General features: G+C 35.6%; 4 protein-coding genes and 1 pseudogene across 4 annotated transcripts; all 5 read left to right on the top strand.

Annotated features, from left to right (window-relative positions):
- The first annotated feature begins 358 nt into the window (after nucleotides 1-358).
- Nucleotides 359-3,282, top strand: LOC116122289 (oligopeptide transporter 5-like). Its single transcript, XM_031408156.1, has 7 exons — nucleotides 359-440; nucleotides 538-983; nucleotides 1,117-1,208; nucleotides 1,295-1,873; nucleotides 1,978-2,245; nucleotides 2,389-2,571; nucleotides 2,659-3,282. Exons 1-7 carry the CDS (start codon nucleotides 359-361, stop codon nucleotides 3,280-3,282), a joined length of 2,274 nt encoding a protein of 757 aa, XP_031264016.1.
- A 5,434-nt stretch (nucleotides 3,283-8,716) lies between these two features.
- On the top strand, nucleotides 8,717-11,349 carry LOC116122288 (annotated as a pseudogene).
- Nucleotides 11,350-12,655: 1,306 nt separating this feature from the next.
- Nucleotides 12,656-16,245, top strand: LOC116122286 (oligopeptide transporter 5-like). Its single transcript, XM_031408155.1, has 7 exons — nucleotides 12,656-12,728; nucleotides 13,045-13,493; nucleotides 13,583-13,680; nucleotides 14,172-14,744; nucleotides 14,826-15,090; nucleotides 15,322-15,504; nucleotides 15,625-16,245. Exons 1-7 carry the CDS (start codon nucleotides 12,656-12,658, stop codon nucleotides 16,243-16,245), a joined length of 2,262 nt encoding a protein of 753 aa, XP_031264015.1.
- Nucleotides 16,246-16,854: 609 nt separating this feature from the next.
- LOC116122325 (25S rRNA (cytosine-C(5))-methyltransferase nop2) lies at nucleotides 16,855-22,557 on the top strand. The gene is made up of 18 exons (XM_031408183.1): nucleotides 16,855-16,954; nucleotides 17,540-17,821; nucleotides 17,957-18,144; nucleotides 18,301-18,364; nucleotides 18,466-18,599; nucleotides 18,719-18,802; nucleotides 18,925-18,999; nucleotides 19,084-19,155; nucleotides 19,263-19,336; nucleotides 19,658-19,710; nucleotides 20,007-20,116; nucleotides 20,591-20,659; nucleotides 20,751-20,825; nucleotides 20,926-21,018; nucleotides 21,097-21,176; nucleotides 21,259-21,358; nucleotides 21,578-21,855; nucleotides 22,040-22,557. The coding sequence occupies exons 2-18, from the start codon at nucleotides 17,545-17,547 to the stop codon at nucleotides 22,107-22,109; spliced, it is 1,896 nt and encodes a 631-aa protein (XP_031264043.1). The 5' UTR covers nucleotides 16,855-16,954; nucleotides 17,540-17,544; the 3' UTR covers nucleotides 22,110-22,557.
- A 1,695-nt stretch (nucleotides 22,558-24,252) lies between these two features.
- Nucleotides 24,253-27,972, top strand: LOC116122343 (DNA-directed RNA polymerases I and III subunit RPAC1). Its single transcript, XM_031408207.1, is given in 9 exon segments — nucleotides 24,253-24,476; nucleotides 25,172-25,357; nucleotides 25,579-25,708; nucleotides 25,863-25,943; nucleotides 26,147-26,343; nucleotides 26,656-26,751; nucleotides 26,854-26,947; nucleotides 27,168-27,287; nucleotides 27,641-27,972. Coding segments are annotated over 9 exon segments (1,155 nt in total). The 5' UTR covers nucleotides 24,253-24,329; the 3' UTR covers nucleotides 27,745-27,972.

Here is a 27,972-nt window from a genome sequence, read left to right as displayed (position 1 = left end):
AGTAGTGCCAGTTTCAGAATCTTAACAAAATAAACCCAAAAATCACTTGTAAGTTTCAACAGTTTTACCAGCTAGCTCATGTATCCACTGTGATTTTTCAGTTTGGTGGATTCAAAATATTCTATATATAGTATTTATTGATACATTCTATTTTTTCTTTTCTTCTCAATTTTGGTTTGCCAAGTTTGGTAATTTTACGGTAGGCCCAGAGTCATGCCAGGAAAAAAGAAAATTAATTAAAAGGTTAAAGGTTTATCAACCTTTTCTCTATTCTCATTCTATTTCAGGCCTGAAAGTTGCGATGTTGGATTGAAGTTTGTAGCAGTTGTTACATTTTGCAACTTTGTCTTGGAGAGAGATGGCTAGCGCTACTGAGGAAGATGGTGTTGTCCCTCAGGTTTTTTCTGTGGAGAAACATGAAACTGAGATCAAGTTAAATGGTATATATTGATTAATTCATCTCTCTTTCTCTCTGAAATGATCCATTTGTTTTTATTCTTGTTAACTTATTCTGAATTTTGTTATTTGTTCAAGCAGAAGATGAAGAATTTGATGATAACCCGATTGAGGAAGTTCGGCTGACAGTTTCAATAACTGATGATCCCACAGAGCCAGTTTTAACTTTTAGAACGTGGGTTCTGGGGATAGCATCATGCTGCATTCTTGCCTTCTTGAACCGATTTTTCGGGTTCCGCCAAAACCAGTTGAATATTGGTTCAGTTTCAGCACAAATTGTTGTGCTCCCTGTAGGAAAACTGATGGCTGCAACTCTCCCGAAAACGCCTATTCGAATCCCGCTCACACCATGGTCGTTTTCTTTGAATCCGGGGCCATTCACCTTGAAAGAACATGTATTGATCACTATATTTGCTAGCTGTGGATCCGGTGGAGTTTATGCTGTCCATATCATCACCATTGTCAAGGCTTTCTACCACAAAAATCTGCATCCAGTTGCCGCCTTGTTGCTTGCACAGACTACTCAGGTACATCTTGATACCTACTTGCATTTCTGCACAAAAAAACTTAGGTGGGACGGATGTTTCATGTCATCTATATATGTCTGTTTTCTAAAGATAACATGCAAATTTGTTCTTCTATTTTTTATATGAAATGCAGTTGCTTGGATATGGCTGGGCTGGTTTATTCAGAAAATACCTTGTTGATTCCCCCTACATGTGGTGGCCAGCGAACCTGGTCCAAGTCTCTCTATTCAGGTACTCATCTCACTTCAATATACATTGAATTGTAAATTGCAAAGCATTGTTTTCTTTTCATTGATAAACTATGAAAAAACCTGCCGGGCGTTACATGACAAAGATAAGAGACCAAAAGGGGGACTTAGCAGGTTACAATTCTTTTTCTTGGTTTTTTCATCAAGCTTTGCTTATTATGTCTTTCCAGGATACATTTTCCCTTCCCTTTCAGCTCTCTCATTTGTGTGTTGGATTTGGAAGGATTCAATCACAGCTAATCAGCTCGGTGCTGGCCTCAATGGCCTAGGCATCGGCTCTTTTGGCCTCGACTGGTCTACTGTTGCTGGCTTCCTGGGAAGTCCTCTGGCCACACCCTTGTTTGCCATAATAAATGTGTTGGTTGGATTTGCCTTGGTTCTATATGTAATAGTTCCTATTTCATACTGGATGAACGCTTATGAAGCAAAGAGGTTTCCGATCTTCTCTTCCAATACTTTTGATCATCTTGGTCAAACTTACAATATTTCTCGAATCCTCAACCCAAAAACCTTTGATATTGATCTATCTTCCTACAATAGTTATAGCAAACTATACCTATCTCCCTTTTTTGCCTTAATGTATGGCATCAGCTTTGCAACTTTGACCGCTACCATTTCACATGTTGCTCTCTTTGATGGATCGTAAGTTCTCTAATCATGCTTTTCTTTCGAGACAAGAAATCTTTTAACTTAACAATGTTCTCTGATTTTCATATTAATTTGTTCTGATAATTAAAAATGAGCAGGGACATTTGGCGAATGTGGAAAATGACAACGGGTGCAGTACGCGATAAGTTTAACGATGTCCACACAAGAATTATGAAGAAGAACTATGCAGCAGTTCCTCAATGGTGGTTCCACATCATTTTGATTTTAACAGTGGCTCTTTCCATATTTGCCTGTGAAGGTTTTGATGCACAACTTCAACTTCCATGGTGGGGACTTCTACTAGCTTGTGCCATTGCACTGTTTTTTACCTTACCTATTGGGATAATTCAAGCCACTACAAACCAGGTATAATTAATTGACTTCTCGCTCTAGAAGTTTAGGTTACGATGTTAAAGATGAGGACGTTTGCATCTGAGAATTTTCAATTAAATATATATAGATTTTGTGTTCTTTCATCGCTAAAGCCCGTAAAATTTGTTGATGTGCAGCAACCAGGGCTGAATGTGATAACAGAGTTGATTATTGGATACATGTATCCTGGGAGGCCTCTTGCAAATGTTACTTTCAAGACATATGGCTATATCAGTATGTCTCAAGCCCTTAGTTTTCTTGGAGACTTCAAATTAGGCCACTACATGAAAATCCCTCCAAGATCTATGTTCATTGTTCAGGTAATCGACAAATTTCAACTCTTTTGTGTTCACTATTTTTTATACTTATTGATTCATTACTAATTTCTTCTGAATTTTCCATTTCAGCTAACCGGAACAATAGTTTCTTCAACTGTCTACTTTGCCACAGCTTGGTGGCTTCTCGTAAAGGTTGATCACATATGTGATACAACTGTTCTTCCAGCTTCGAGTCCGTGGACATGTCCTGGTGATGATGTTTTCTACAGTGCTTCAATCATATGGGGTATTGTTGGCCCTGGAAAAATGTTCACAAACCAAGGAGTGTACCCTGAGATGAATTGGTTCTTTCTGATTGGACTTCTAGCCCCAGTTCCTGTCTGGTACTTTTCGCGAAAATTCCCCGAGAAAAAATGGATCAAGCTGATTAACTTTCCAATCATCTTTGGAGGCACAGGATACATGCCACCAGCTAGAGCTGTGCACTATCTGAGTTGGGGAGCAGTTGGAATCTTCTTTAACTATTATCTCTTCAGAAGGCACAAGCGTTGGTGGGCTAGGCACACTTATATTTTATCTGGAGCCATGGATGCTGGAGTTGCTTTCATGGGAGTGTTCTTGTATTTCGCGGTACAATCTTCAGGAAAATCCGGTCCAGATTGGTGGGGTGCTCCCAGCAATGACCATTGTCCATTGGCGAAGTGCCCCACAGCGGCAGGAATCGAAGTCAAAGGATGCCCTTTGCTTCATTGAATGTGTGAACCTGTGAAGTTTTAGCTTTATCGTTGCCTTGTGTTTCCTAATAATAAGTGTCAGAACTAAGCTGTAGGAACTGTTGGTTTGAAATATTAGGCCTTATGTGTGATTGGGAATTCTCTGTACATTATGTATGCTACTTTTGAAATTTTAAGTTCTAAACATTTCTTAAAATAGTTTTCTGATGGATTTAAAGTTTTTCCAACTAGCAAAAATTTCCAAGAACAAGATGAAAATTCACACAAATTGATAAAACAAAGAAGACTGGTCTTTCATTTTTTTTTTTTTTTTCACCCAATCGTGGGTAGCCCAGATGGTTAGGACTAATCGGGGATAGTGCGGATAGACACACGGTCTTAGGTTTGATTCTCCATTTGAGCATCCACAATTTAAGTGGGGTGTTGCACTAATCTCTGCCGAGGATCAGTTGAGGTGTGAGTATGTAGGCTCGGACACCTTGGTTACAAAGTTTTTCCATTATATAAGTAGACGATTGATCTTACAATATTCTTATCTATTCGCCATGGACGGAGGGAGGAGGGGTCATTGCCCTTCCTAGATTCCAAATTTTTTACAAATTACACTAGAAAAATAGCCTAGATTCTTTAAACAAATTCTAATTTTGAGTCTTTGAATTTCTCTTAAAACTTCTCATCGTTAATTTATTATTTATGGACAAAATGTTTTTTTTTATTATTAAACAAAAATAGCAATGTTATTTGAGATACGTAGTATTATTAAAATAAATAAAAATATATTTTCATAATATGCAAAGATAACTAGAACTACAATAAAAGTGTTTAATAACAATGAGCTATGATTTAGCTGGTAACTGGACTCCCAGTCGGAGAACTTTAACTGCAATATCAGGGGTTTGAATCTCACTGGAAGCTCCTTCGGCTAGGGCCATTTACTTGAGCATCCCAGTCGAGAATTATTCTCATACCTCCAGAAAAAAAAAAAAGTGTTTAATAGAATTCTACAAATAAAATATTACTAATATATTTTTTTTTTAATTTTATAAAATTTTTCTTTTATAATATTGTTCCTTCTAGACTAGATTCCTTGTTATGTTTATGACATTCTTGGTAAAGCATACATATGTATGTGTGTGTGTGTGTGTGTTGTTTTTTACTATTTTAGTTTTCCCAAGTCCTATAAGTCACAGATTATATTTTTCTCAAGTTTATGTCAAAATCTTACTAATGTTTACATAGACATGTTTGGCTTATAGATTTAAGCATGATCAACAATAGGCTAAAAAGCAGGAACACCAATGCATTTACAAAAATCATATATATACGATTTGTTGTAGGTCATGATTTTGAGGGGCTGGCATTCTGGTTGATCCCCAAACAGAGACAAATGGCAAGGCATGAACATGAGGACGGTGCCCCTCAATCCAGAAACCCGTCCTCGGAGAAGATTATCGACTTTTATGGTAATCTTCCTCTTAATTATCTCTCTTTATTTCCAATTAATGATGTCAACATGAAATAAGCCAGCCTGAACCAAATATATTAAACATAATAGATAGTTGAAGATTGTTTTGGATTTTTTTTTTTTAAATTAATGATACGAACAAGATTAGTTTATTCGATGTCCAGTTTAATATTTATAACGTGACAGAGTTAGCCTAAGCCATGGTTGCCCTTGATACTTGTCAAAGGGACATAATGAACTTTTATAGAATCTGCCAGGACAGACTTCCTAAGACCAAGTAACAAGAGACTGCTCGACCGTGAATCCAAGACTCCGAAGACAGTTGGTGTTGTCAAAGGACACAGAGAACCTAAACATAATGAGTCTTACTGACACAACCTGTCCTAACCCTCCCTATATCCCATAGGCTCCAGGTGTACTCATGAGACTCGATTGACTGAAATGTGAGAAAATTATGAAATCTATTTATGAATTAAAACATTATAAAACTCTTCTATCTAAAACATTTATAAGCACTCTTTTTTGTTTCTCACAAATACATATAACATAATTTGCAAATAAGGAAATGCAACTGAATTTTTTACAAAATGAAAACGTATGGTATCAGATTTTTCTATATTTTTTATAATCCACAACACGAAATAAATATATGATGAAAAAACATAAACTTTGCAGTGGAAAATAAAACAGAACTCTTACTCTTCGAAAAATCTATCTATATATAATAAACACATATGATATAAAGAGAAAAATGGGTTCTCGTACCTATGCAGGGTGCCATGAATATATACCAAGAAACATTTTAGTAATAGTTTGTGGTACATATTATCCTTTATAAAATATATCTATACAGAACAAACACCAAGTAAATAAAGAGAGAGAGAAGAATAATACCTCTGACAATGATGTCAGTTCTATGAGTTTGAGAATACTTAGTATGAGGAACAGAAGTGTCTTCAACATTGTGACGACTTGCCATTTCCATTTCTCTTTCTCTCCAAAGGCAATGGCAATCCTTTGAGGATTGCTGGGCTAGCCAAAACACTCTAAATGTCTAGTATGTACATATTTTCACAGACTTCTCTGTGGCTATCTGGATACTTTATACTGGTTTCAAAAATAAAGAGAAGAATTTGTACCAAAACTTTGCTTTATCTAGATCAACATGATCGATTATAGTTAGAGTTTTGATAACATTTTTAGATAAACTCAAAGAACATTATTGAACAAAAAATCACATGCAAAAGTTGGACTATTGCTGAAGCTTATTCAAAGTCTCTAATAAAAACAAGTGTGGAAATTTTATAGTTAGAGTTTTGACAACATTTTGATAATACTACAAGAACATTATTGAACAAAAAATCACATGCAAGAGTTGGACTATTTGCTGAAGCTTATTCAAAGTCTCCTAATAAAAACAAGTGTGGAAATTTTTTATTTATGTTTGATAAACTTTTTAGATAATACAACAAGAACATTATTGACCAAAATATCACGTGCAAAAGTTGGGCTATTTGCTGAAGCTTATTCAAAGTCTCTAATAAAACAAGTGTGGAAAATATAATAAAACTTCCAAAAGAAAATAAGTGTGGAAATTGTAATAAAAGGAGGTCAAGTAGGTTAATTGATTTTTAAAATTGATGAGCCAACAATTCTCCATTGTTTCTTTCATTTACATTGTATCAATAAGTGTGGAAATTGTAATAAAACTTCCAAAAGAAAATAGATTTTGGTTACTTTGAGATGGTAGATCACTAAGAGGTCAAATCGTGTTATATGGTTGTATTAAACTATAATTGATAAATGATTTATTTACATAAAATTTAATATTTAATAATTTTTAATGGTAAACTATGATTGATAAATGATTTTTACACAAAATTTAATTTTTAATAGTTACAATAGTTATTTTTAATTGTAAACAGTGATTGATAAATCATTTATTTACACAAAATGAATCAAATAAAGTGGAAATATATTGATATGATGTGATCTAAGAACAGAATAATAAGCTAGCTACATTAAATATACTCTGGATTTGTGAAAAATTATGTATCATATGACAAATATAAAAAGAGAAACCACTACATATTTTTACGAATAAAAGTTTGGATTTGCTTTCATAAAAGTTGTATACTAATTTAGACTCTAAATGAAGAGATAAATATAATTTTAATTGATACAACTTAGATCCTATTAAATTGAAGAGATAAAAGCTTAAGCTTTCAGTTAAGTGACAATTTAACATGGTATCAGAGCCAAAAGTCACCGTTCGAATCCTCACTTACAAACTGGATTAAAAAAAAAAAAAAAAACTAGTGATGGGAGGGGGCCTATTGGTCTTAATATATGTTGAACCCTCGCTTACAAGTTTAAGTTTTTAGGTGGGATGATAACTTAAAAGTGTCAAACCTCATGCAAGTTGAGAGATTGGATTTTTTCTACAACTTCACTAGTTAATGACCATGAAGATGCGACTTCATTGACATAGGCATCTTTTATATTAGTTTTACCATGATTTAATAATTATGTTCTTGGAGTTTTTTTGTAGTCCTCTATATAATTCCTCATTGGATAACTTCCTCCTATTATTTATTATAGACTATTTCTTTTGACAATTTTGTGATCAAAATATGTAGTTGTTTATATGTACCTTAAATTTTCTATTTTCTATTTTAATTAAAATCATTCGGTAAGCAATTTCCAATTAAATTTTGATAAATTTCTCTAGTACTATAATATGTTACTTAGAACACACATATGAATATGGTATTTGAAATGATAAATTTACAAGAGATGGATTAATTAACTTGAATATTATACAAATAAAAAATCGTCATTGGAGTTTATCCACCATGTTTTTATTCATAAAATAAATATTGCGGGGAATCAAATTAAGAGGAAAAGATTAATTTTGCAGAAGAAAGAAATGAAGAAATGCAGAAGTTTGAAGAAGCCTTACAATTGGAAAAGGAGTATCGTTAACTTTCCATTACAAGAAGACGGAAACGCAATTTCTCTAATATTCCGTTAGTCACTTAAGTAGAACGAGAGCATTTCAAATATACAATTGAAATGAAATGTTTCACAATTTCAGATCAATAGGAAGGGTGTCCTTTCTTTAAGACGTTAGGGTTCATCATTCGGGGTTAGAATCGACGGCTAGAAACTTATTGATTTGTGTTTCTTTCAAGTAATTTGTGTTGTTGACTAAATTTGACGAGGATGCCAACTGCTGCATTGTTTGATTGTATATAAAAAAAATACTGTAATCTGAAATTCAATAGGAAAACAGTGTTTTCTCTCAAAGTTTTCTGAAGTTTTTTCAAAACACTTTAATTAAGTACCAAAAAATCTGCACTATGACATTTACAACCAAAGTAGTAGAAACTAACCCAAAGTCTCAATTTATACAGCAGACCACAAAAAAATTACATGCAAAGATTAGTGGACTGTTCACTAAAGCTTAGTCAAAGTCTTCTTAAAAAACAACTTTGTGATTGCAAATTGTCTAGCAAGTTGGATACATCACTAGAGGAAGTCAAAAATACATGCAAAGATTAGTGGACTGTTCACCAAAGCTTAGTCAAGTCTTGTAACAAAAACAAATGTGTAATTGCAAATTGTTTAGCAAGTTGGATACATCACTAGAGGAAGTCGAACTTGTTAATTAATTTATGGAATTGATGCGCCAACAATCCATCTTTTCAATGGTTTTTCATTTAGTGTGGATATTGTAATATAAATTTCAAAGAAAAGAAATTGTGTTTTTTGTAGCAGTTGTTACATTTTGCAAGTTTGCTTGGAGAGAGATGGCACGCTACTGAGGAAGATGGGTTGTCCCTCAAGTTTTTTCTGTGGAGAAACACGAAACTGAGATCAAGTTAAATGGTATATATTGATAATTCATCTCTCTTTCTCTCTGAAATGATCCATTTGCTTGATTCTTGTTAAGTTATTCTGAATTTTGTTATTTGTCAAGCAGAAGATGAAGAATTTGATGAAACCCGAGAGGAAGTTCGGTGACAGTTCAATAACTGATGACACAGAGCCAGTTTTAACTTTTAGAACGTGGGTTTGGGATAGCATCATGTTGCATTCTTGCCTTCTTGAACCGATTTTTCGGGTCCGCCAAAACCAGTTGATATTGGTTCAGTTTCAGCAAATTATTGTGCTCCCCGTAGGAAAACTGATGGCTGCACTCTCCCGAAAACGCCTTTCGAATCCCGCTCACACCATGGTCGTTTTCTTTGAATCCGGGGCCATTCACCTTGAAAGAACATGTATTGATCACTATATTTGCTAGCTGTGGATCCGGTGGAGTTTATGCTGTCCATATCATCACCATTGTCAAGGCGTTCTACCACAAAAATCTGCATCCAGTTGCCGCTTGTTGCTTGCACAGACTACTCAGGTACATCTGATACCTTGCATTCTGCACAAAAAACATGGTGGGACGGATGTCATGTCATCTATATATGTCTGTTTTCTAAAGATAACATGCAATTTGTTCTTCTATTTTTATATGAAATGCAGTTGCTTGGATATGGCTGGGCTGGTTTATTCAGAAAATACCCTGTGATTCCCTACATGTGGTGGCCAGCGAACCTGGTCCAAGTCTCTCTATTCAGGTACTCATCTCACTTCAATATACATTGAATTGTAAATTGCAAAGCATTGTTTTCTTTCATTGAAACTATGAAAAAACCTGCCGGGCGTTACATGACAAAGATAAGAGACCAAAAGGGGGACTTAGCAGGTACAATTCTTTTCTTGGTTTTTGCATCAAGCTTTGCTTATTTGTCTTTCCAGGATACATTTTCCTTCCCTTTCAGCTCTCTCATTTGTGTGTTGGATTTGGAAGGATTCAATCACAGCTAATCGTCGGTGCTGGCCTCAATGGCCAGGCATCGGCTCTTGGGCTCGACTGGTCTACTGTTGCTGGCTTCCTGGGAAGTCCTCTGGCACACCCTTGTTTGCCATAATAAATGTGTTGGTTGGATTTGCCTTGGTTCTATGTAATAGTTATTTCATACTGGATGAACGCTTTGAAGCAAAAGAGTTTCCGATCTTCTCTTCCAATACTTTTGATCATTTGGTCAACTTACAATATTCTCGAATCCTCAACCCAAAACCTTGATATTGATCTACTTCCTCACATATGTTATAGCAAACTATCACTATTCCCTTTTTGCCTTATGTATGGCATCGCTTTGCAACTTTGACCGCTACCATTTCACATGTTGCTCTCTTTGATGGATCGTAGTTCTCTAACATGCTTTTCTTGAGACAAGAAATCTTAACTAACAATGTTCTGATTTTCATATTAATTTGTTTGTAATTAAAAATGAGCAGGGACATTTGGCGAATGTGGAAAATGACAACGGGTGCAGTACGCGATAAGTTAACGATGTCCACACAAGAATTTGAAGAAGAACTATGCAGCAGTTCCCAATGGTGGTTCCACATCATTTTGATTTTAACAGTGGCTCTTTCCATATTTGCCTGTGAAGGTTTTGAGCCAACTTCAATTCCATGGTGGGGGACTTCTACTAGCTTGTGCCATTGCACTGTTTTTTACCTTACCTATTGGGATAATTCAAGCCACTACAAACCAGGTATAATTTGACTTCTCGCTCTAGAAGTTTAGGTTACGATGTTAAGATAGAGACGTTGCATTGAGAATTTTAATTAAATAATATAGATTTTGTGTTCTTTCATCGCTAAGCCCTAAAATTTGTTGATGTGCAGCAACCAGGGCTGAATGTGATAACGAGAGTGATTATTGGATACATGTATCCTGGGAGGCCTCTTGCAAATGTTACTTTCAAGACATATGGCTATATCAGTGTCTCAAGCCCTTAGTTTTCTTGAGACTTCAAATTAGGCCACTACATGAAAATCCCTCCAAGATCCATGTTCATGTGTCAGGTAATTGACAAATTTCAACTCTTTTGTGTTCACTATTTTTATACTTATTGATTCATTACTAATTTCTTCTGAATTTCCATTTCAGCTAACCGGAACAATAGTTTCTCAACTGTCTACTTTGCCACAGCTTGGTGGCTTTCGTAAAGGTTGATCACATATGTGATACAAATGTTCTTCCAGCTTCGAGTCCGTGGAAATGTCTGGTGATGATGTTTTCTACAGTGCTTCAATCATATGGGGTATTGTTGGCCTGGAAAAATGTTCACAAACCAAGGAGTGTACCTGAGATGAATTGGTTCTTCTGATTGGACTTCTAGCCCAGTTCCTGTCTGGTACTTTCGCGAAAATTCCGAGAAAAAATGGTCAAGCGATTAACTTCCATAATCTTTGGAGGCACAGGTAACATGCCACCAGCTAGAGCTGTGCACTATCTGAGGTGGGGAGCAGTTGGAATCTTCTTAACTATTATCTCTTCAGAAGGCACAAGCGTTGGTGGGCTAGGCACACTTATATTTATCTGGAGCCATGGATGCTGGAGTTGCTTTCATGGGAGTGTTCTTGTATTCGCGGTTCAATCTCAGGAAAACCGGTCCGAGGTGGGGTGTCCCAGCAAGACCATTGTCCATTGGCGAAGTGCCCCACAGCGGCGAATCGAAGTCAAGGATGCCCTTTGCTTCATTGAATGTGTGAACCGTGAAGTTTTAGCTTATCGTTGCCTTGTGTTTCCTAATATAAGTGTCAGAACTAAGCTGTAGGAACTGTTGGTTTTTAAATATTAGGCCTTATGTGTGATTGGGAATTCTGTGACATTATGTATGTACTTTTGAAATTTTAAGTTCTAAAAATTTCTTAAAATAGTTTTCTGATGGATTTAAAGTTTTCCAACTAGCAAAAATTTCCAAGAACAAGATGAAAATTCAACACAATTGATAAAACAAAGAGAAGGTCTTCATTTTTTTTTTTTTTTCACCCATCGTGGGTAGCCAGATGGGTAGGACTAATCGGGGATATGCGGATAGACACACGGTCTTAGTTTGATTCCATTTGAGCATCCACAATTTAAGGGGGGGGTGCACTAATCTCGCCGAGGATCAGTTGAGGTGAGTATGTAGGCTCGGACACCTTGGTTACAAAGTTTCATTATATAAGTAGACGATGATCTTACAATATTCTTATTATTCGCCATGGACGGAGGAGGAGGGTCATTGCCCTTCCTAGATTCCAAATTTTTTACAAATTACACTAGAAAATAGCCTAATTCTTTAAACAAATTCTATTTTGAGTCTTGAATTTCTCTTAAAACTTCTCATCGTTAATTTATTATTATGGACAAAATGTTTTTTTGATTATTAACAAAATAGCAATGTTATTTGAGATATGTAGTATTATTAAATAAATAAAAAATATTTCTATATATGCAAAGATAACTGAACTACAATGAAAGTGTTTAATAACAATGAGCTATGAGTTAACTAGTAATTGGACCTGCAATATCAGGGGTTTGAAATCACTGGAAGCTCCTTCGGTAGGGCATTTACTTGAGCATCCCAGTCGAGAATTATCTCATACCTCCAGAAAAAAAAAAAGTGTTTAATAGAATTCTACAAATAAATATTAAATAATATTTTTTAATTTTATAAAATTTTTCTTTTATAATATTGTTCTTCTGACTAGATTCCTTGTTATGTTAGACATCTTGGTAAAGATACATATGTACGCGTGTGTGTGTGTATTATATATATATATATATAATATATATATATATATTGTTTTTACTATTTAGTTTTCCCAAGTTCATAAGTCACAGATTATATTTTCTCAAGTTTATGTCAAAATCTTACTAATTTTTACATAGGCTGTTTGGCTTATTGATTTAAGCATGATCAACAAGGCTAAAAAGCAGGAACAACAATGCATTTACAAAAATATATATACGATTTGTTAAGGGCAAGATTTTGAGGGGCTGCCATTCTGGTTGATCCCCAAACAGAGACAAATGGCAAGGCTGAACATGAGGCGGTGCCCTCAATCCAGAAACCCGTCCTCGGAGAAGATTATCGACTTTTATGGTAATCTTCCTCTAATTATTCTCTTTTTCCAATTAATGATGTCAACATGAAATAAGCAGCCTGAACCAAATATATTAAACATAATAGTAGTTGAAGATTGTTTGGATTTTTTTTTTTTTTTTTAATAATGATAAGAACAAGTTTTTATTCGATGTCCAGTCAATATTTACATGTGTTTTAGAACATACGTTTTGTTTAGAAGATAAATAAGTTTTTTCATTTTTGTAACTCGAGGTTCGTGACAAAAGTTCGGGACTATAATCAGTCTGGAAAACTATTTGAGATGTGTAACATTATGTCAAATTTTTTCATTCAGCTGGAGACTATGAAGTTAATGATAGCCCAATTGAGCAAGTTAAGCTCACAGTTCCAATAACAGATAATCCTTCAGAGCCAGTTTTAACATTTAGAACATGGGTTTTGGGGCTAACATCATGTGCACTTCTTGCCTTCTTGAACCGATTTTTCTCCTTCCGCCAGAATCCGCTAAGTGTCGGTCCAGTCGCAGCGCAAATTATTGTTTTACCAATCGGAAGGCTGATGGCTTCAACGCTACCGACGAAAGTATATCAATGTCCACTCACAAAATGGAGGTTTTCACTCAATCCGGGGCCGTTCAGTGTGAAAGAACATGCGTTGATCACCATTTTTGCAGGCTGTGGAGCTGGTGGTGTTTATGCTGTGCATATTGTTATCATTCTGAAAGCTTTCTACAAAAGAAGTCTGCATCCTGTAGCTGCCCTTTTGCTCGCACAAACTACTCAGGTACTTTAAAAGACAAAAAGTTCTTTTTTCTGTCAAGTAAATTCGTTAAACGTTCTTACATTACACGGTTTTTTGATGAAATTGATCAGCTTCTTGGCTATGGATGGGCTGGTTTATTCAGAAAAGTCCTTGTTGACTCACCTTACATGTGGTGGCCACAAAACCTGCCACAAGTTTCTCTATTCAGGTTAGCCTTCATTTCTATTGCTTTCAATATTACCTCGTACATCATCAAGGCAATGTTACTCTATTTAGATTATTAGCACAGAATTCAGTAAATCCTTAAATCATAAATTTGATAATCTTTGACAAGGTAACATTACTTTGTACATCACTAGAGTAATGTTACTCTATTTGGATTATTAATGCGTAGTTCAATAAATCCTTAAATCATGATTCGAAAATCCTGATAAGATAACATTACCTCGTACATCATCAGGTTAATGTTACTCTATCTGGGTTATTGGCAAGCAGTTCTATCAATCCTTAAATCATGATTCGAAAATCTTAGTAAGGTAACATTATCTCGTGCATCACCAGGTTATTGTCAATTAATCTTTAAACCATGATTAGAAAATCTTGGTAAGGTAAAATCATGATTCGAAAATCCTCTTAAAGAAACGTTACGTTAATAGTTGATACAGTAACTCATATGAGTATTTCAAACTAAATCTGCAGGGCATTGCATGAGGAGCAGGAGAGACCTAGAGGAGGAGTTTCAAGGCTACAATTCTTTATCATAATCCTGGTATCAAGCTTCGCATATTACACTGTTCCAGGATACTTATTCCCTTCCTTATCAGCTCTCTCCTTCATTTGTTGGATCTGGACAGACTCAGTCACAATGCAACAGATTGGTTCAGGCTTGAATGGTCTAGGCATCGGCTCCTTTGGCCTCGACTGGTCCACTGTTGCTTCCTTCCTATCAAGTCCTTTAGCCTTCCCCTTGTTCGCCATTGTCAATATGCTAATCGGGTTTATCCTGGTTATCTATGTTATGCTTCCAATTGCTTACTGGACAAATATTTACGACGCCAAACGATTTCCCATCTTCAGTTGTGAAACTTTCGACTATTCTGGTCAAGTATACAATGTGTCCAGAATCCTCAATCAGAAAACCTTCGATCTTGACGTGGGTGCCTATAATAGCTACAGCAGAGTCTATGTAAGTGTCTTGTTCGCCTTGAACTATGGGCTCAGCTTTGCAGGATTAGTGGCTTCGCTATCACATGTTGCTCTCTTCGATGGAAAGTAAGAATTATACTTTTACAGAGTTTTTTGAGTTCTGTGTTAATGTATTTAAATGGTTGAGATTAAATTTACTTCTCGCAGACACATATGGCAAACGTGGGGAAATGCCAAAAGTGAATCAGAAGAATTTGGTGATGTGCATACAAGATTGATGAAGAAGTACTATGACCCAGTTCCACATTGGTGGTTTCATGCTTGCTTAATTACATCTATTGTTTTTTCTCTCATTGCCTGTGAAGGCTTTGACAAAGCTCTTCAACTCCCATGGTGGGGTTTTCTTCTATCAGTTGCCGTTTCGTTTATTTTCACCTTACCAGTTAGTGTAATTACAGCCACCACAAATCAGGTAACATAGCTAGTTTGGTTTCTGTTAGATTCAATAATTGTTCAAATGCAAAATTTTACTGTTTTATGAGAAAATATGACTGAAAATTTTGTCATTAACTGTTCACTAGCTTTTTCTATTGAGATCTGCATTTTGGGTAAAAAAAAAAAAAAAATGTGTCTGTCGAGGAGATTATTATCCTTTTAATACCTAACAACTGAAGAACTTGTACATTTTTGTTGATTTCTGCAGGCACCAGGGCTAAACGTGATCACTGAGATGATCATTGGGTATCTTTATCCTGGGAGGCCTATTGCAAATGTGACTTTCAAGACCTATGGCACTATTAGTACCAACCAGGCCATTAGTTTTCTTTCAGATTTAAAATTAGGCCACTACATGAAAATCCCACCTAAATCTATGTTCATTGTTCAGGTAACTAAAAGTTTTCGTTAACTAATGTTATACATACCAGGTCCTGGATTTCTCCAGACGATGTATCAGTATTATAGAAATGACACAGTTTTGAATGATGTCTCAAATCTGCGTTATTAGTTAGCTGGAACAATAGTTGCTTCAAGTTTTTGCTTCGGAACAGCCTGGTGGCTTCTCGAATCTGTGGAGAACATTTGTGACAAAAATTTGCTGCCTGAGGGGAGTCCCTGGACATGTCCTGGAGATGATGTTTTTTACAGTGCTTCAATCATCTGGGGAGTTGTTGGTCCTGGAAGAATGTTCACATCCGCAGGAAACTACCCAGAAATGAACTGGTTCTTCCTCATCGGGTTATTATTACCAGTTCCAGGATGGTATCTTGCTCGGAAATTCCCGACAACCAAGTGGCTGGGTAAGATTCACTGGCCCATTATCCTCGGAGCCACAAGCAAAATGCCACCAACAAGAGCAGTGCATTTCTGGAGTTGGGGAGCTGTTGGACTCTTCTTCAACTACTACATTTTCAGAAAATACAAGACCTGGTGGGCTAGGCATACTTATATTTTATCAGCTGCTCTGGATGCTGGACTTGCCTTCATGGGTGTGTTCCTTTATTTTGCCCTTCAGGGTAACAACATTGAAGGTCCACATTGGTGGGGGAATTCCAATGGTGATCATTGTCCATTAGCCACATGCCCTACATCACCAGGAATTAAAGTCGAGGGCTGCCCTGTGTTTTAACAAAATCCTCAGGAAAATATTGTAAATCTCTCCATTGTAAAGAGTGCTTTCTGTGCATAATCTGTGAGCATAATTTGGAACACTTTTGTTAAGTTTACTAGTTCCAAATTTGTCTTCTCAAGGACTGCCTTATGTAGTATTCTCTGTATGTAACTTAGTAGTGTCAATAAAAATTAAAACACATACTTTTTAGAAATGTTAAGACTCTACTTCAAAGTTAAAGGGCATCAAACATTTTTCGATAGGATTTCCTCATACAACAATCAAATATTAATTGATGAAATCGGAAAGATATTAAGATACATCTAAACCGTTAAATAAGAATCAACAGTTATTGAACAAATTATTTTACTCTTTTTAAGAGTCGAGTTATGATATCATAAATCGACCTTAATGTGTTTGTCGAATGAGCAATTCGACAAATTTCATCTAAACATTAGTCAAACATACTAGGAATATGTTCATTCAGGGGTATTTGTGTAATTACATTTGCAGAATAGTTGCCTTTCAAGGTCCAAATGAGATCAAGCCGAACCCAGCCCAGCCCAACATTCATAACTACTTGGCCCAATTAAAAGCCCAGACTTTTTAATACTACTGTCTTCAATTCGCGCTGTCTTCTTCAAGTCCCTCTCCCTCGTCTGCTAAACCCTAAACCCCAGCCGTCTACGAAGAATTAGTGTTTCTCTCCCCTGAACAAAAAAATCAAGTAAAAATCTCATCTTTGCATGTTCTTATAACTGCCCATTTGTTTATTTTTCTATTTTCATGTCAACGTTTGATCAATTTTGCAACCTTAAAATTGTACCTGTGTGTTGTTTGATGGGTTTAGCCTTGAATTTGACGTTCTTACTCGTGTGTAAAAGCTGAAAGGCTGCTGGAAAATTGAAAGTTTGAGTTAATTTTTTTGTGTACCAAAAAGGGTGAAATAGTATTTTCTTTTCTATGAATTTTGTTCCTGTCTGGTTCAATTTAGCTTATGGATGTTTGCTTCGTGTTTGATATCGGTTTATCGAGAATGTAAGTGTGTTTGTCAAAGGGTTTTAAACTTTCATGTGGTGTAACAATTAGAGAGCTAGAAAAGAGGTTGGAGAAATTTGTGTTTAAGTTTAGCTAAGCCAAAGTGGGTTGCTAGACCATGTGGAGTGATAATTTTATGTTGTTTAATTAATTCTGCTTGTGGAATAACTTCTTGACTTGTTAATTGAGCGGTTTGGTTTTGTTGTTTATAATAGGATACTTGTTTATTGTTAACTATGGATTATCCTTGGTAACTTCTGTCTCGGTTTTGCAGCTATAATGGCTCCTGCTGCCCTTAGTAAGAAAAAGGGACCAAAAGCACAGAAGCCCCCACTCAAAAAGAAGCAAAAGAAGAATGATCTGTTTGCTGCAAAACGTTCCAAAAAGCAAGATATTTCTGATGATTCGGATTCTGATATTTCAAATGAAGAAGTAAAAGACCCCCGAGAGTTTGAAGAGGAAGAACGAGAATCTGATTCAGATGCTGGTTCAGAATTATTTTCAGATGGAGATGATCCCCTTGCTGAAGATTTTCTTCAAGGAAGTGGAGACGAAGGTAGTGTGGTTTTGTCAGTTTGTAGTGTTTGGAGTCTTTTTATTTTGTGTTCTATTTTGGTTTTTTAATTGGAGGGTTTTGTTTACTTAATAATGTTGTTACTCATTTTGATTTTTAATCATATTATTGTTGCAGACAAAGATTCAGGTTCAGGTTCCGACTCTGGTTCAGATTCAGATTCAGATTCAGATGATGGATCTGATATTGAAAAGAAGTCAAGAGCTATTGATGAAGCACGGGCAAGGGAAGAAGAAGAAGCTCTTGAAGAAATGCAGCTCAACATTAAAGAAGAGTCTGATGAATTCAGATTGCCAACCAAGGAGGTTATTTATCATCACTGCCACTTTCTATTTCTCCTCGTTTTTGTGCCTAGTTTATTTAAATATTGGGGTGAACAGAAGTTTTTTTTTTTCATCTTTTTTTTTTAATCAATGGATTTTATTCTCAATTAATTTTCTTTTAATTTCCTAATAAAATAGGAACTTGAGGAAGAAAAACAGCGACCTCCTGTTCTTTCAAATCTTCAGAGAAGGATTAAAGAGAGTGAGTTATATTTCATTAGTTCACTGTCTTTGATTTTTAATTGTTTTCAGAATCATGTTGCTTCTATATTTTCCAAATCTAATTTTAACATTCACTTACAGTTGTTCGAGTGCTTTCAAATTTTAAGGACTTGTGTCAAAAGGGAAGAACAAGGAAAGACTATGTACAGCAGCTTAAAATGGATTTGGGTACATACTACGGTTACAATGAGTTCTTAATTGGGGTTTTGGTGGAGGTAGGTGATGGTTTACTATTTTCTTGATTGGCTTCGACACCTCTCTTTCAATCCATCCATCCTTCTGTCCTCTATTTGTGTGTTTGTGTTCTCCAGTAAATGTGCATTTTCCCTTACAGATGTTTCCACCAGTTGAACTTATGGAACTTATTGAATCATTTGAAAAGCCTCGGCCTATATGCCTAAGAACGAACACTTTGAAGGTGAAACTACATTTTTACATTTTTACATTGCTGCATTCTGAGATATGATTTATCGTTTATATGTTTTATGCCCAATATTCAGTATCTTGATTTATCTTTTTCTTCCTCTTGTATCTGCTTAGACTCGGAGACGGGATTTGGCTGATGTTCTCATAAACAGAGGAGTAAATTTAGACCCCTTAAGCAAGTGGTCAAAAGTAAGAATTACCTTATTCATTTTTTTTCTTTTAAATTCTGGGTTAAATATTACGAATGTCAAAACCATGATATTGTTATTGCAGGTAGGGTTGGTAGTCTATGATTCTCAAGTGCCAATTGGTGCAACTCCTGAATACATGGCCGGTTATTACATGGTAGGAAGTCATATATTTCTGGACATTTCTCTTTGGTACTTTATTTCAGTTTCTCTGCTCTACATGGTGTACTTAAGATGGTAAATATTTTTTTTTTTAATTTGCAGCTACAAAGTGCAAGCTCTTTTTTGCCAGTAATGGCCCTTGCTCCCCAAGAAAATGAGCGAGTTGTTGATATGGCGTAAGTTTTTTCTTCTGCATATCTGTTTCTAAGCCATTTTGCAGCGTTTTTCTGTCCACCAATCTAGTATCTTAATATCTTTTTGAAGTCATGATGAGAATTTCAATTGCAAGCTTGTAACTTTATATTAATAGTTGTGTCACGAATTGTGTTTCTCTGTCATTAGGGATGTCTACTTGTTGCAGTGATCCACTTCATCATAAGATGAGGATGAAACACAATTGTTTTGTGAAAATATTAATGTCCATAGTATCTGTGTTACAAGTTCCAAGTATCATTAACATATTTTCTCTTCTGATTACAATTTTATACCTGTTGCAGTGCTGCACCTGGTGGTAAAACAACTTACATTGCCGCTCTTATGAAAAATACTGGTATGTAGTAATCTTTGAAAGATTCAATTGAAATAGCTGTTTTGTGCACACGCCTGGTTTTGCTTTACGTTTCTGATTTCTTCTTCTTCTAGTCAGTTGCATAACCCACTTGATTAGGTTTTAGATATTTTCAGTTTTAAGATGATGCAACTAACCTTATTATCAGGAACTATAAAATAATAGTGGTTTGCTGCTAGTGTGCACATCTGTATCCATATAATTTTCTGTGATTATGCTCTGATTCTCTTTATTTCAATATTATTCTTCCTTGATTGTTTTAATTCAATTTTCATCAGGACTAATCTATGCAAATGAGATGAAGGAACCAAGGCTTAAGTCTCTGACTGCAAATTTACATCGTATGGGGGTGACAAACACTGTAGTTTGCAACTATGACGGGAAGGAGGTTAGCTTCCTTTTGCCTGTGATATAATATAATTTAGTGCTTTGATAAGTTCTGAGTTTAATGGTGTGTTATTATTGAATACTGGAGTCTTTCTTCTGATCAGTACAGTTGACAAGGTGGTTTTGAAGTGTAGCAAATATTTTATTCATTGTTGCAAATTGCCTTATAAATTAACAGCACATGTTTGTATTAGTATTAATATGAAAAATCTGCTACATGCCTACTGCGTCTCATTAGTACTTATTAGTGGAAAACAAATTGGATATCCTAACCCTTTATTTTTCATACTCTAGAATGATTTATGGTAAAACATATCTATATATTATATAGAACTTGATTGCTGTTGGATGAGTAGCGATTGAATGAATGTACACTGGCAATAGTGGTTATTATTTGATAGTTAAAATCCTTTGGTTGAATATCTAGTCAGCAATTCTAATGTCTTTCCTTTTGTTTAATGTTTATCCATTTCAGCTGCCCAAGGTTTTGGGTGTCAACACTGTTGATAGAGTATTGTTGGATGCTCCTTGTAGTGGGACTGGGGTAAGCGATTAGGACCTCATTTAGTTTGGATGGCTTGTTTGAATTGGTATTTGCTTGATGGGACTAAATGACCCTACTTTACACAATGCAGGTTATATCTAAGGATGAATCTGTTAAAACTTCTAAAAGCCTTGATGATATTCAGAAAGTTTCCCATTTGCAGAAGGTATGCTCTTTCTGTATAGAAAATAGAAGAATTACCTATTGTTATATTATCGTCTCATTTAGCTTTCTAAGATGAAGCTAATTATTTATTTTTCTTGTAGCAATTAATACTCGCTGCCATTGACATGGTGGATGCTAATTCCAAATCTGGGGGATATATTGTTTACTCCACTTGCTCCATCTTGGTTCCTGAGGTTTGTTGAGAAGGGTGTGCCTGTGGGTGCGCATTTTTGCAATTTTTCCTTCTCTTATGGTAAATTACTGTGTTGCAGAATGAAGCAGTTATTGACTATGCACTCAAAAAGAGGGATGTCAAACTTGTACCCTGTGGACTTGACTTCGGACGTCCAGGGTAATGCTTTACTCTCATCTTAGGGAGTTTGTGATGAACCTTGCTGATTTTCACATTTAATAACATTTCATCTTTCTACCAGATTTGTTCGCTTTAGGGAACACCGATTTCATCCATCCTTAGAAAAGACAAGGCGATTTTATCCTCATGTTCACAATATGGATGGATTTTTTGTAGCAAAGGTATACATTGGTTTTCTGAGTGCGCATCACATTTGAGAAAAAAGAATTTTTCTTATCATTGGTTATGCTAGTAATGAAAATTCTTTTAGAAACTCTTCTGTAAATGGATGGGATTTTTCTGATTGCCATCTACTTGAGATTTTCAGCCTGATGGTCTACATGCCTTACGATTTTTTTTTTTTTTATTTTTTTTTATTTTTTTTGTTTTACTTCCTGCAGTTGAAGAAAATGAGCAATTCTAAATCAACTCCAGTAGCATCTGAACCTGTAGAATCTGTTGAACAAGCTCCCACTTCAAATGAGAGCAATGGTGAAAAGAAGACTGAACAGCCTTTGAAGGAAGAAGGCACTAGAGAAGCTAAAGGCAATAAAGAAGCAAAGGATGCAAAGAAAAAGAAACGTAGTTTAGTTGAAAATGGAAATGTAGAGTCCCAATCCAGTCCACAGAAAAGGAAGAAAAGGAAATTCCCATCTAGAGAGGAATTATCAAAAGTCAGGTAAAGGCTTTTCCATAGGAATGGGTGCCATTTCACATGACATTGTAGCTTTTAAGATTGATTTGTTAGACACAAACAAATAATGTTTGATGTGAGAGGCACCAAGTAATCTGTTCATGCTCTGGTTTGTCCAAATAGAAAACTTGCTGTATATAATCTAATTTATTCATGCTGATTCCTGCAGAGAAGAGAAGAGAAAAGCCTTGAGGAAAAAGAAGGCTGGTGCAGGCAAGGAGGGTAGTAATAGCAAATAATCAGTTGATGACAACACAAGATGGGTGAATCAGTAACACTAGGATTCATTTCTGGTGGGAGCAAGGAACAGCGCCGACGGGAATGTGATATCCGACAGTGACAAAGTACACAAGCATCTACTACATGATCAAACTGTATTTAAGAAATCAATCTGAAGCTCAAGATTTTGTAACCCTTGCTGCAAAATGTCCAGTTTTTGAGTATTTATGGTATTTGATTTTTCTTTACTTGACCTTGGGCTGTACTAGTCCAAAAAAATTTTGTTATCTCACAATGTCAAAATTCAAACCCTTTGTGTTCTCATTACTAAATATAATCAGTTGGTTGTTGTAAATGTCAGTGTTTATATCTGGGGTTGACTTGCATACACTCATTTCTCTCCAACAAAATGGTTTCTACTTTAAGCAAGTATCTTGCAATAACCGGCCTTGATGTTGCACAAAACATTTCATAATGTCCTCCCTCTTACATTTTAAGGGGTTTTGTAATATTACAATGTTGTGACAATACATTGATGTAAAACTTGTAATATATAGTTTTTAGGTGGTGGTATTATATCATAACCTATTTTAAGAAGTATTTAAATCAAGAAAATGGTACTGTTTTTATTTTCATTAATACATTTATATTAAGAAAAACCAGTAAATTAGGCATGGCAATGAGGCGGCGCGGGATGGGGATCTCATTCACTGTACCCATCCCCACTCTCAAAATCACTCTTTACCATCGCCCTATACCCGCTATGGGGATGACAAGAATTCCCTTTCCTCGCCTCATGGGGAATGTTGGAAGCCCGTCCCCGTCTTGTTAATTTTACATAAACATAAATTAATTTGAACAATACCAAACATAATAGTTAATTCTCACCCATATGACAAACACTTAAATTAATCGCTTAAACATAGTTAATTCTCGTCCACATGACAAACACTTAAATTAATTGTTTAAACATAATTAATTTTACATAAACATAAATTTGAGCATTTCCCTGGATTCTCCTTATGAAAACATAATATGAGTTTATATAGGTAAGATAATTGTGTAATTGGATAAAATATTGAGGTATTAGTGAAAAGTAAATATATATAACTTTATATATTATATACAGGGAGGGGCGGGGGAAAGACATCACTTACGCCCCATCCCCAAGGACAGGGATTAAAACGCCCCCACCCCTACCCCTATCCCCAAAAAAACTGAGGCTTCCCCACCCCATATGGGGTGGAGTGGGATGGATCCCGGAATTTTGGGGAGCATTACCATGCATACTATAAATCATTTAACCAAACGCAGTGTTTTGAAAACCGGACCAGACCTTCCGGTTCGACCGGCAGCTGACGGTATTTCTGGTCCGGGATATTATAAAAATCAGTATTTTTCATTAAACCAGATTGAGCCGCTGTTGGACCGTCGGAATACTGCCAAGTCGCGATCCAATTGCAGCTCCATCCGGCCGGATTCTGGCATCCTTCGACGAAGAAAACACCGCCATTCGACGTGACAGCATCTCCATGACCAAACCCATCCATTTTTAGTGGCCGTCATCCAGCCTTCGTAGCTCGCCGTCCACCTAAAGTTTACACGACGACAGATTTCTTTTGTTGATTTCGATGAGTTCCGATGCCGATGGAACTCCTTAACACTACCATCAGATTCGCCAACACCTACACATCAAAAGCCCCAAGATTCTAGCTTCGATTGGCCGTCGATCGTCGTTGCCGCCACCACTCATCAGTATCTTCGTGTGATAAGGGTGTTTTAGACAGATTTCAAACCTTAAGGGAGTATTATAAGGGTGTTTTTGATGAATTTCAAACCTTTAGGGACTAAAGTAATTTTATAAAATACGATCTAGCCTACCGATCCAACTAGTCAAACCGGAAACCGGACCCTTGAACTGGTCATTGTCCGGTCCGGTTTTCAGAACATTGACCAAACGTAAAAAACATAAAAAATTTTTGTAATTCGAAATATAATTTGTTAATAAAAGAAAAAGGACTAATTAATAAAGTTGGGGTTACTTTGCAAATAGGTCGAGCGTACTTAGCATTACTAATTTAATGGCCCAAACTCTGACTAGGCCCATATATTCTTGTTATGAAACTGTCTCATTAAGCTGCTTTGTCTCTGTTAAACCCTAAACCCTTGAATCTCCCTCTCTTCTCAGTTCTCAACACTACTCAACTGTACGTTCTCACTGAGACAGAATTCGATAAAAAATGGCGGAGAAAACTGATAAGAAACAAGTAAATGAAGGAAAGGGTAAATTTTCATCTTTGGATTTACCAGATTTGCCCAAAGGGCTCCCTCCACAGCTTGAGTTTCAGAGAACTCGTGTCCTCTGCAACCTTGATGCTCCAATTCATGTACTTCTCATCGACCCTCTCCATTTTTTCTCAATTTGTAGCTACCATTTTATTGTTATTGTGAGTTTTTGAGTGTTCGTTGATTATTTTAAACTTTTCCAGTTTTTTTGGACGCTTTCGAGGTAGTGTTTTTGTGTGTGCTATTTATGTGTTTGTTATTGACCCTTTATCTGTTTTTTCCTGTTTGTAAATACCCATGATTTTGTTTGTGATACTTTATTTGCGTTGTATAAATTTTTTTAATTTGCTTTTTTGACGTATTGCAATGGTTGAAAATTTCAGGTTTCGGTAACATTGTTGAACGTTCCTTTATATCTCGTTAACCTTTTTCTGTAGTTCTCATATTGACCATACCCTTTGTGTATTTAGTCATGTTTGTAATTACCCATGATTTTGTTTCGATGATTGTTTATTTGTGTTATACGAAGTTGCTTACTTTGATTTTTGACCTATTGTAAAGATTGAAAATTTTCAGTATATCTTTCATTGTTGCAAGTCTTTGTTTTTCTCGTTATTTCTCATATTGCTTAATACCCATTTTTATTTTTTATTTTTGGAGATGCTTCAATCTGTTTGTTTCTTATTGTTGTTTTCTGTTAATCTTTTTCATCTGTTGAGCGGAAGACTGCGAGGTTGTGGATATTGGTTTTGTTTCTTTCTCAAGTTTTTTCAATTTATGTTCTTGGTTTTTGTAGACAGACAATGTAATGTATGGTGGTGCTTATGCTTCTATGGGAGTCGACAACAGTGTCCAATTGGATTGTTTTCGCCAGAAATTTCGAGTTGAAGTAGTTCGGCTCACAAAGGATGACATGGAGTTTGATCTAATTGGTATTGATCCATCAATTGCGAATGCATTCCGTAGGATCCTCATAGCTGAGGTGCATTGCTATTTATTATTTCAGTATAATTATATTCATGATTTACTTACATGCACTTCATATCATTGTGATTTGTTCTTATTTGCAGCATTGACTTGTGAAGGTTCTATCTTAACACTGTTGTGGTCATTGTACTTTTTTATTTTGGTTGTGAGTGTGGCATGTTAGTTGGTACCTTCTATTGATGATCCAGATGGATTCTGTTTCATTGTTTCATGCAGCTTCCTACAATGGCTATTGAAAAAGTTCTTATTGCAAACAATACATCAGTGATCCAAGATGAAGTTCTTGCCCACAGGCTGGGTCTCATTCCAATCATGGTTGATCCAAGGCTTTTTGAATATATATCAGGTTTGACTTAAATATTTTGTTGGTTTTTAGTTATTTTGTTATATAGCTCTTAGTATTATTGTCTGATTATTATATCTGCAGTTTTTTGGGCATGTAGTCTGTAATTGATTTTTTATTTTTTATTTTATTATTTTTTATTTTTTTATAAATGTAGAAAATGATACAAATAACGAAAAGAACACCATTGTTTATAAACTCCATGTTCGTTGTTAAAGAGGGGCACCCCGTCTTACAGGTATGATGTGGTTCTAGTTCTCTATACTGGTATGATGGTTGTTCTATTGAATAATTGTAATTTGGTTAAGGCTGTAAAATCTTAGGGAGAAAATGCAATTCCTAAATTTACGCTTTTTTTTTTATTTAATGAATTCTTATTGTTCTTGCATTATTTTTTTTACTATTTGTTGTTATCTAATGTAAATATAATATATGATGCAGTAAAAACTAATGAATTGAAGTGGTTGCCAAATGGGAGTGAGCTTCTTTTGGATTCGAAAAATTCTGATTCAAACCCAACCTCTAAACCACGGACCTACACTTCTTTTAGTTGCAGCCAAGCATCTTTGCCAAAATTTGCAAACAATCCAATTAACCCTATGCCTGATATTACTATTGCGAGGCTTGGCCCTGGTCAGGTAAACCTTCTTTTTCCTTCTCTGTTGCTACTGATTTAGCTCAGCTTAAGGTTCTTTCTAAACTGAGTTTGCATGAGAGTGAACATAATAGGAAATAAGTTGTTTGGACGTGCAAATCAAATTTTACTTTAGTCTATGAAACTGTTTGATTGAATATAAACCTAGTCATCCATGCTTTAATGGGGCTAATTGGCTATTGTATATGCTTTAGAATAAAGTAGTATTGTTTCTCATTTTATTACTCAGTTGATGGTTTTGATGAGTAATGTCTGTTCAAGTTCTTACTGCTCATATATATTTTCCTTTTTGCAGGAAATTGAATTAGAAGCACATGCTGTTAAAGGCATGGGTAAGACTCATGCAAAGTGGTCACCAGTGGCTACTGCCTGGTACCGAATGCTTCCTGAGGTGTGGAGATGTTATTTAGGAGTTGCTTCTAAACAATCTGATATGTCTTTTTCAGTTATCTTTTCTTTTCAACCTGTCTAAGATTTAATTCATTATGTGTAGGTTGTTTTATTGGAAGATGTTGAGGATGAGGATGCTGAAAAACTTGTAAACACTTGCCCAGTTAAAGTATTTGATATCGAAGATATTGGAAATGGTAAAGAGCTTTTGCTAACTTTGTGGTTTCTTCTTTTCTCTGGTTTAGACGGGGGAATTTGATTGCAAAGAATCTTTGTTCCAAAAATTTTATTTTGATTGTTAAGCTGTTCAGAGTATGCCATCATTTAACTGTTTCTTTTCTCCTATAGCTTTCTTAAAACTGTTTTCCCCCCGTTTTTATGGTTGAAATCACTCATTGATGATTTGGGTGAAAACAGGTAAGAAAAAGGCAACAGTAGCACGACCCCGAGCTTGCACACTTTGTAGGGAATGCCTAAGAATTGGAGAAGAATGGGAGAAGCGTGTGTCACTACGTCGTATTAAAGACCATTTTATATGTAAGTATGTTTTGCATGTGCATTAATTAGAGCTAATCAGAAGATATTCAAAAGAATACACTTGAATATACTGTTCAGTTCAAAGTGCCTACTTGTATGAATGTATCCAAGCCAAAATGCTGGTGGCATCAGTATTTAGATTTGCATGTAATACAATTGCATAGTCTTCTTTGAAAATGATCCCATGTGGAACTATTTCCTCTACTATTGAATGATGATGATTTGTCAATGGTAGTGCATAAGCTCGAATATGTTTATGTTGCTAAAGTTTGGTTCTAGACTTAGCATTTTTGTTTGCAAGGCTTTGATAGTGTAATGTTCTTTTCATTTTCATCTGTTCTTTCATTTTCCAGTTACTATCGAATCAACTGGAGCATTACCTCCTGAAGTTTTATTCACCGAAGCTGTGAAGATTTTGGAAGACAAATGCGAACGTGTGATTACTGAGCTATCTTGATGCTTTATAGAGTAGGATGTTAAGACAAAATATAGTTCACTGTAAACCAAGGGGGTTTGGTAATTGATATTGTTCTTTCCCTCCAATTTAGAAATGAAGAAGCTAATATTGTTTCACCTTATGTATATGAGATTTTTTTGCAAGTATTAGCATGAAAAAATGTGAGAGTTGTTATGGGGAACACATGTTTCTGTAAGAGTGTTTGCTCCAGTTTTGTATTGTAATGGA

Source organism: Pistacia vera, unplaced genomic scaffold, assembly GCF_008641045.1.
Source record: "Pistacia vera cultivar Batoury unplaced genomic scaffold, PisVer_v2 Contig133, whole genome shotgun sequence".
Lineage (NCBI taxonomy): Eukaryota > Viridiplantae > Streptophyta > Magnoliopsida > Sapindales > Anacardiaceae > Pistacia > Pistacia vera.
This window is presented reverse-complemented; position numbering and strand designations above follow the sequence as displayed.

What these genes read in the sequence shown, in the direction of transcription:
- LOC116122289 (XM_031408156.1), top strand. Translation starts at nt 359, where the DNA reads ATGGCTAGCGCTACTGAGGAAGATGGTGTTGTCCCTCAGGTTTTTTCT. An exon ending in AACTGAGATCAAGTTAAATG is followed by an intron (nt 441 to 537) that starts GTATATATTGAT and finishes TTGTTCAAGCAG; the next exon opens with AAGATGAAGAATTTGATGAT. An exon ending in TGCTTGCACAGACTACTCAG is followed by an intron (nt 984 to 1,116) that starts GTACATCTTGAT and finishes TATGAAATGCAG; the next exon opens with TTGCTTGGATATGGCTGGGC.
- LOC116122286 (XM_031408155.1), top strand. Translation starts at nt 12,656, where the DNA reads ATGGCAAGGCTGAACATGAGGCGGTGCCCTCAATCCAGAAACCCGTCC. An exon ending in GAAGATTATCGACTTTTATG is followed by an intron (nt 12,729 to 13,044) that starts GTAATCTTCCTC and finishes TTTTTCATTCAG; the next exon opens with CTGGAGACTATGAAGTTAAT. An exon ending in TTACAGCCACCACAAATCAG is followed by an intron (nt 15,091 to 15,321) that starts GTAACATAGCTA and finishes TGATTTCTGCAG; the next exon opens with GCACCAGGGCTAAACGTGAT.
- LOC116122325 (XM_031408183.1), top strand. Translation starts at nt 17,545, where the DNA reads ATGGCTCCTGCTGCCCTTAGTAAGAAAAAGGGACCAAAAGCACAGAAG. An exon ending in CGCTCTTATGAAAAATACTG is followed by an intron (nt 19,711 to 20,006) that starts GTATGTAGTAAT and finishes AATTTTCATCAG; the next exon opens with GACTAATCTATGCAAATGAG. An exon ending in GAGGAATTATCAAAAGTCAG is followed by an intron (nt 21,856 to 22,039) that starts GTAAAGGCTTTT and finishes TGATTCCTGCAG; the next exon opens with AGAAGAGAAGAGAAAAGCCT.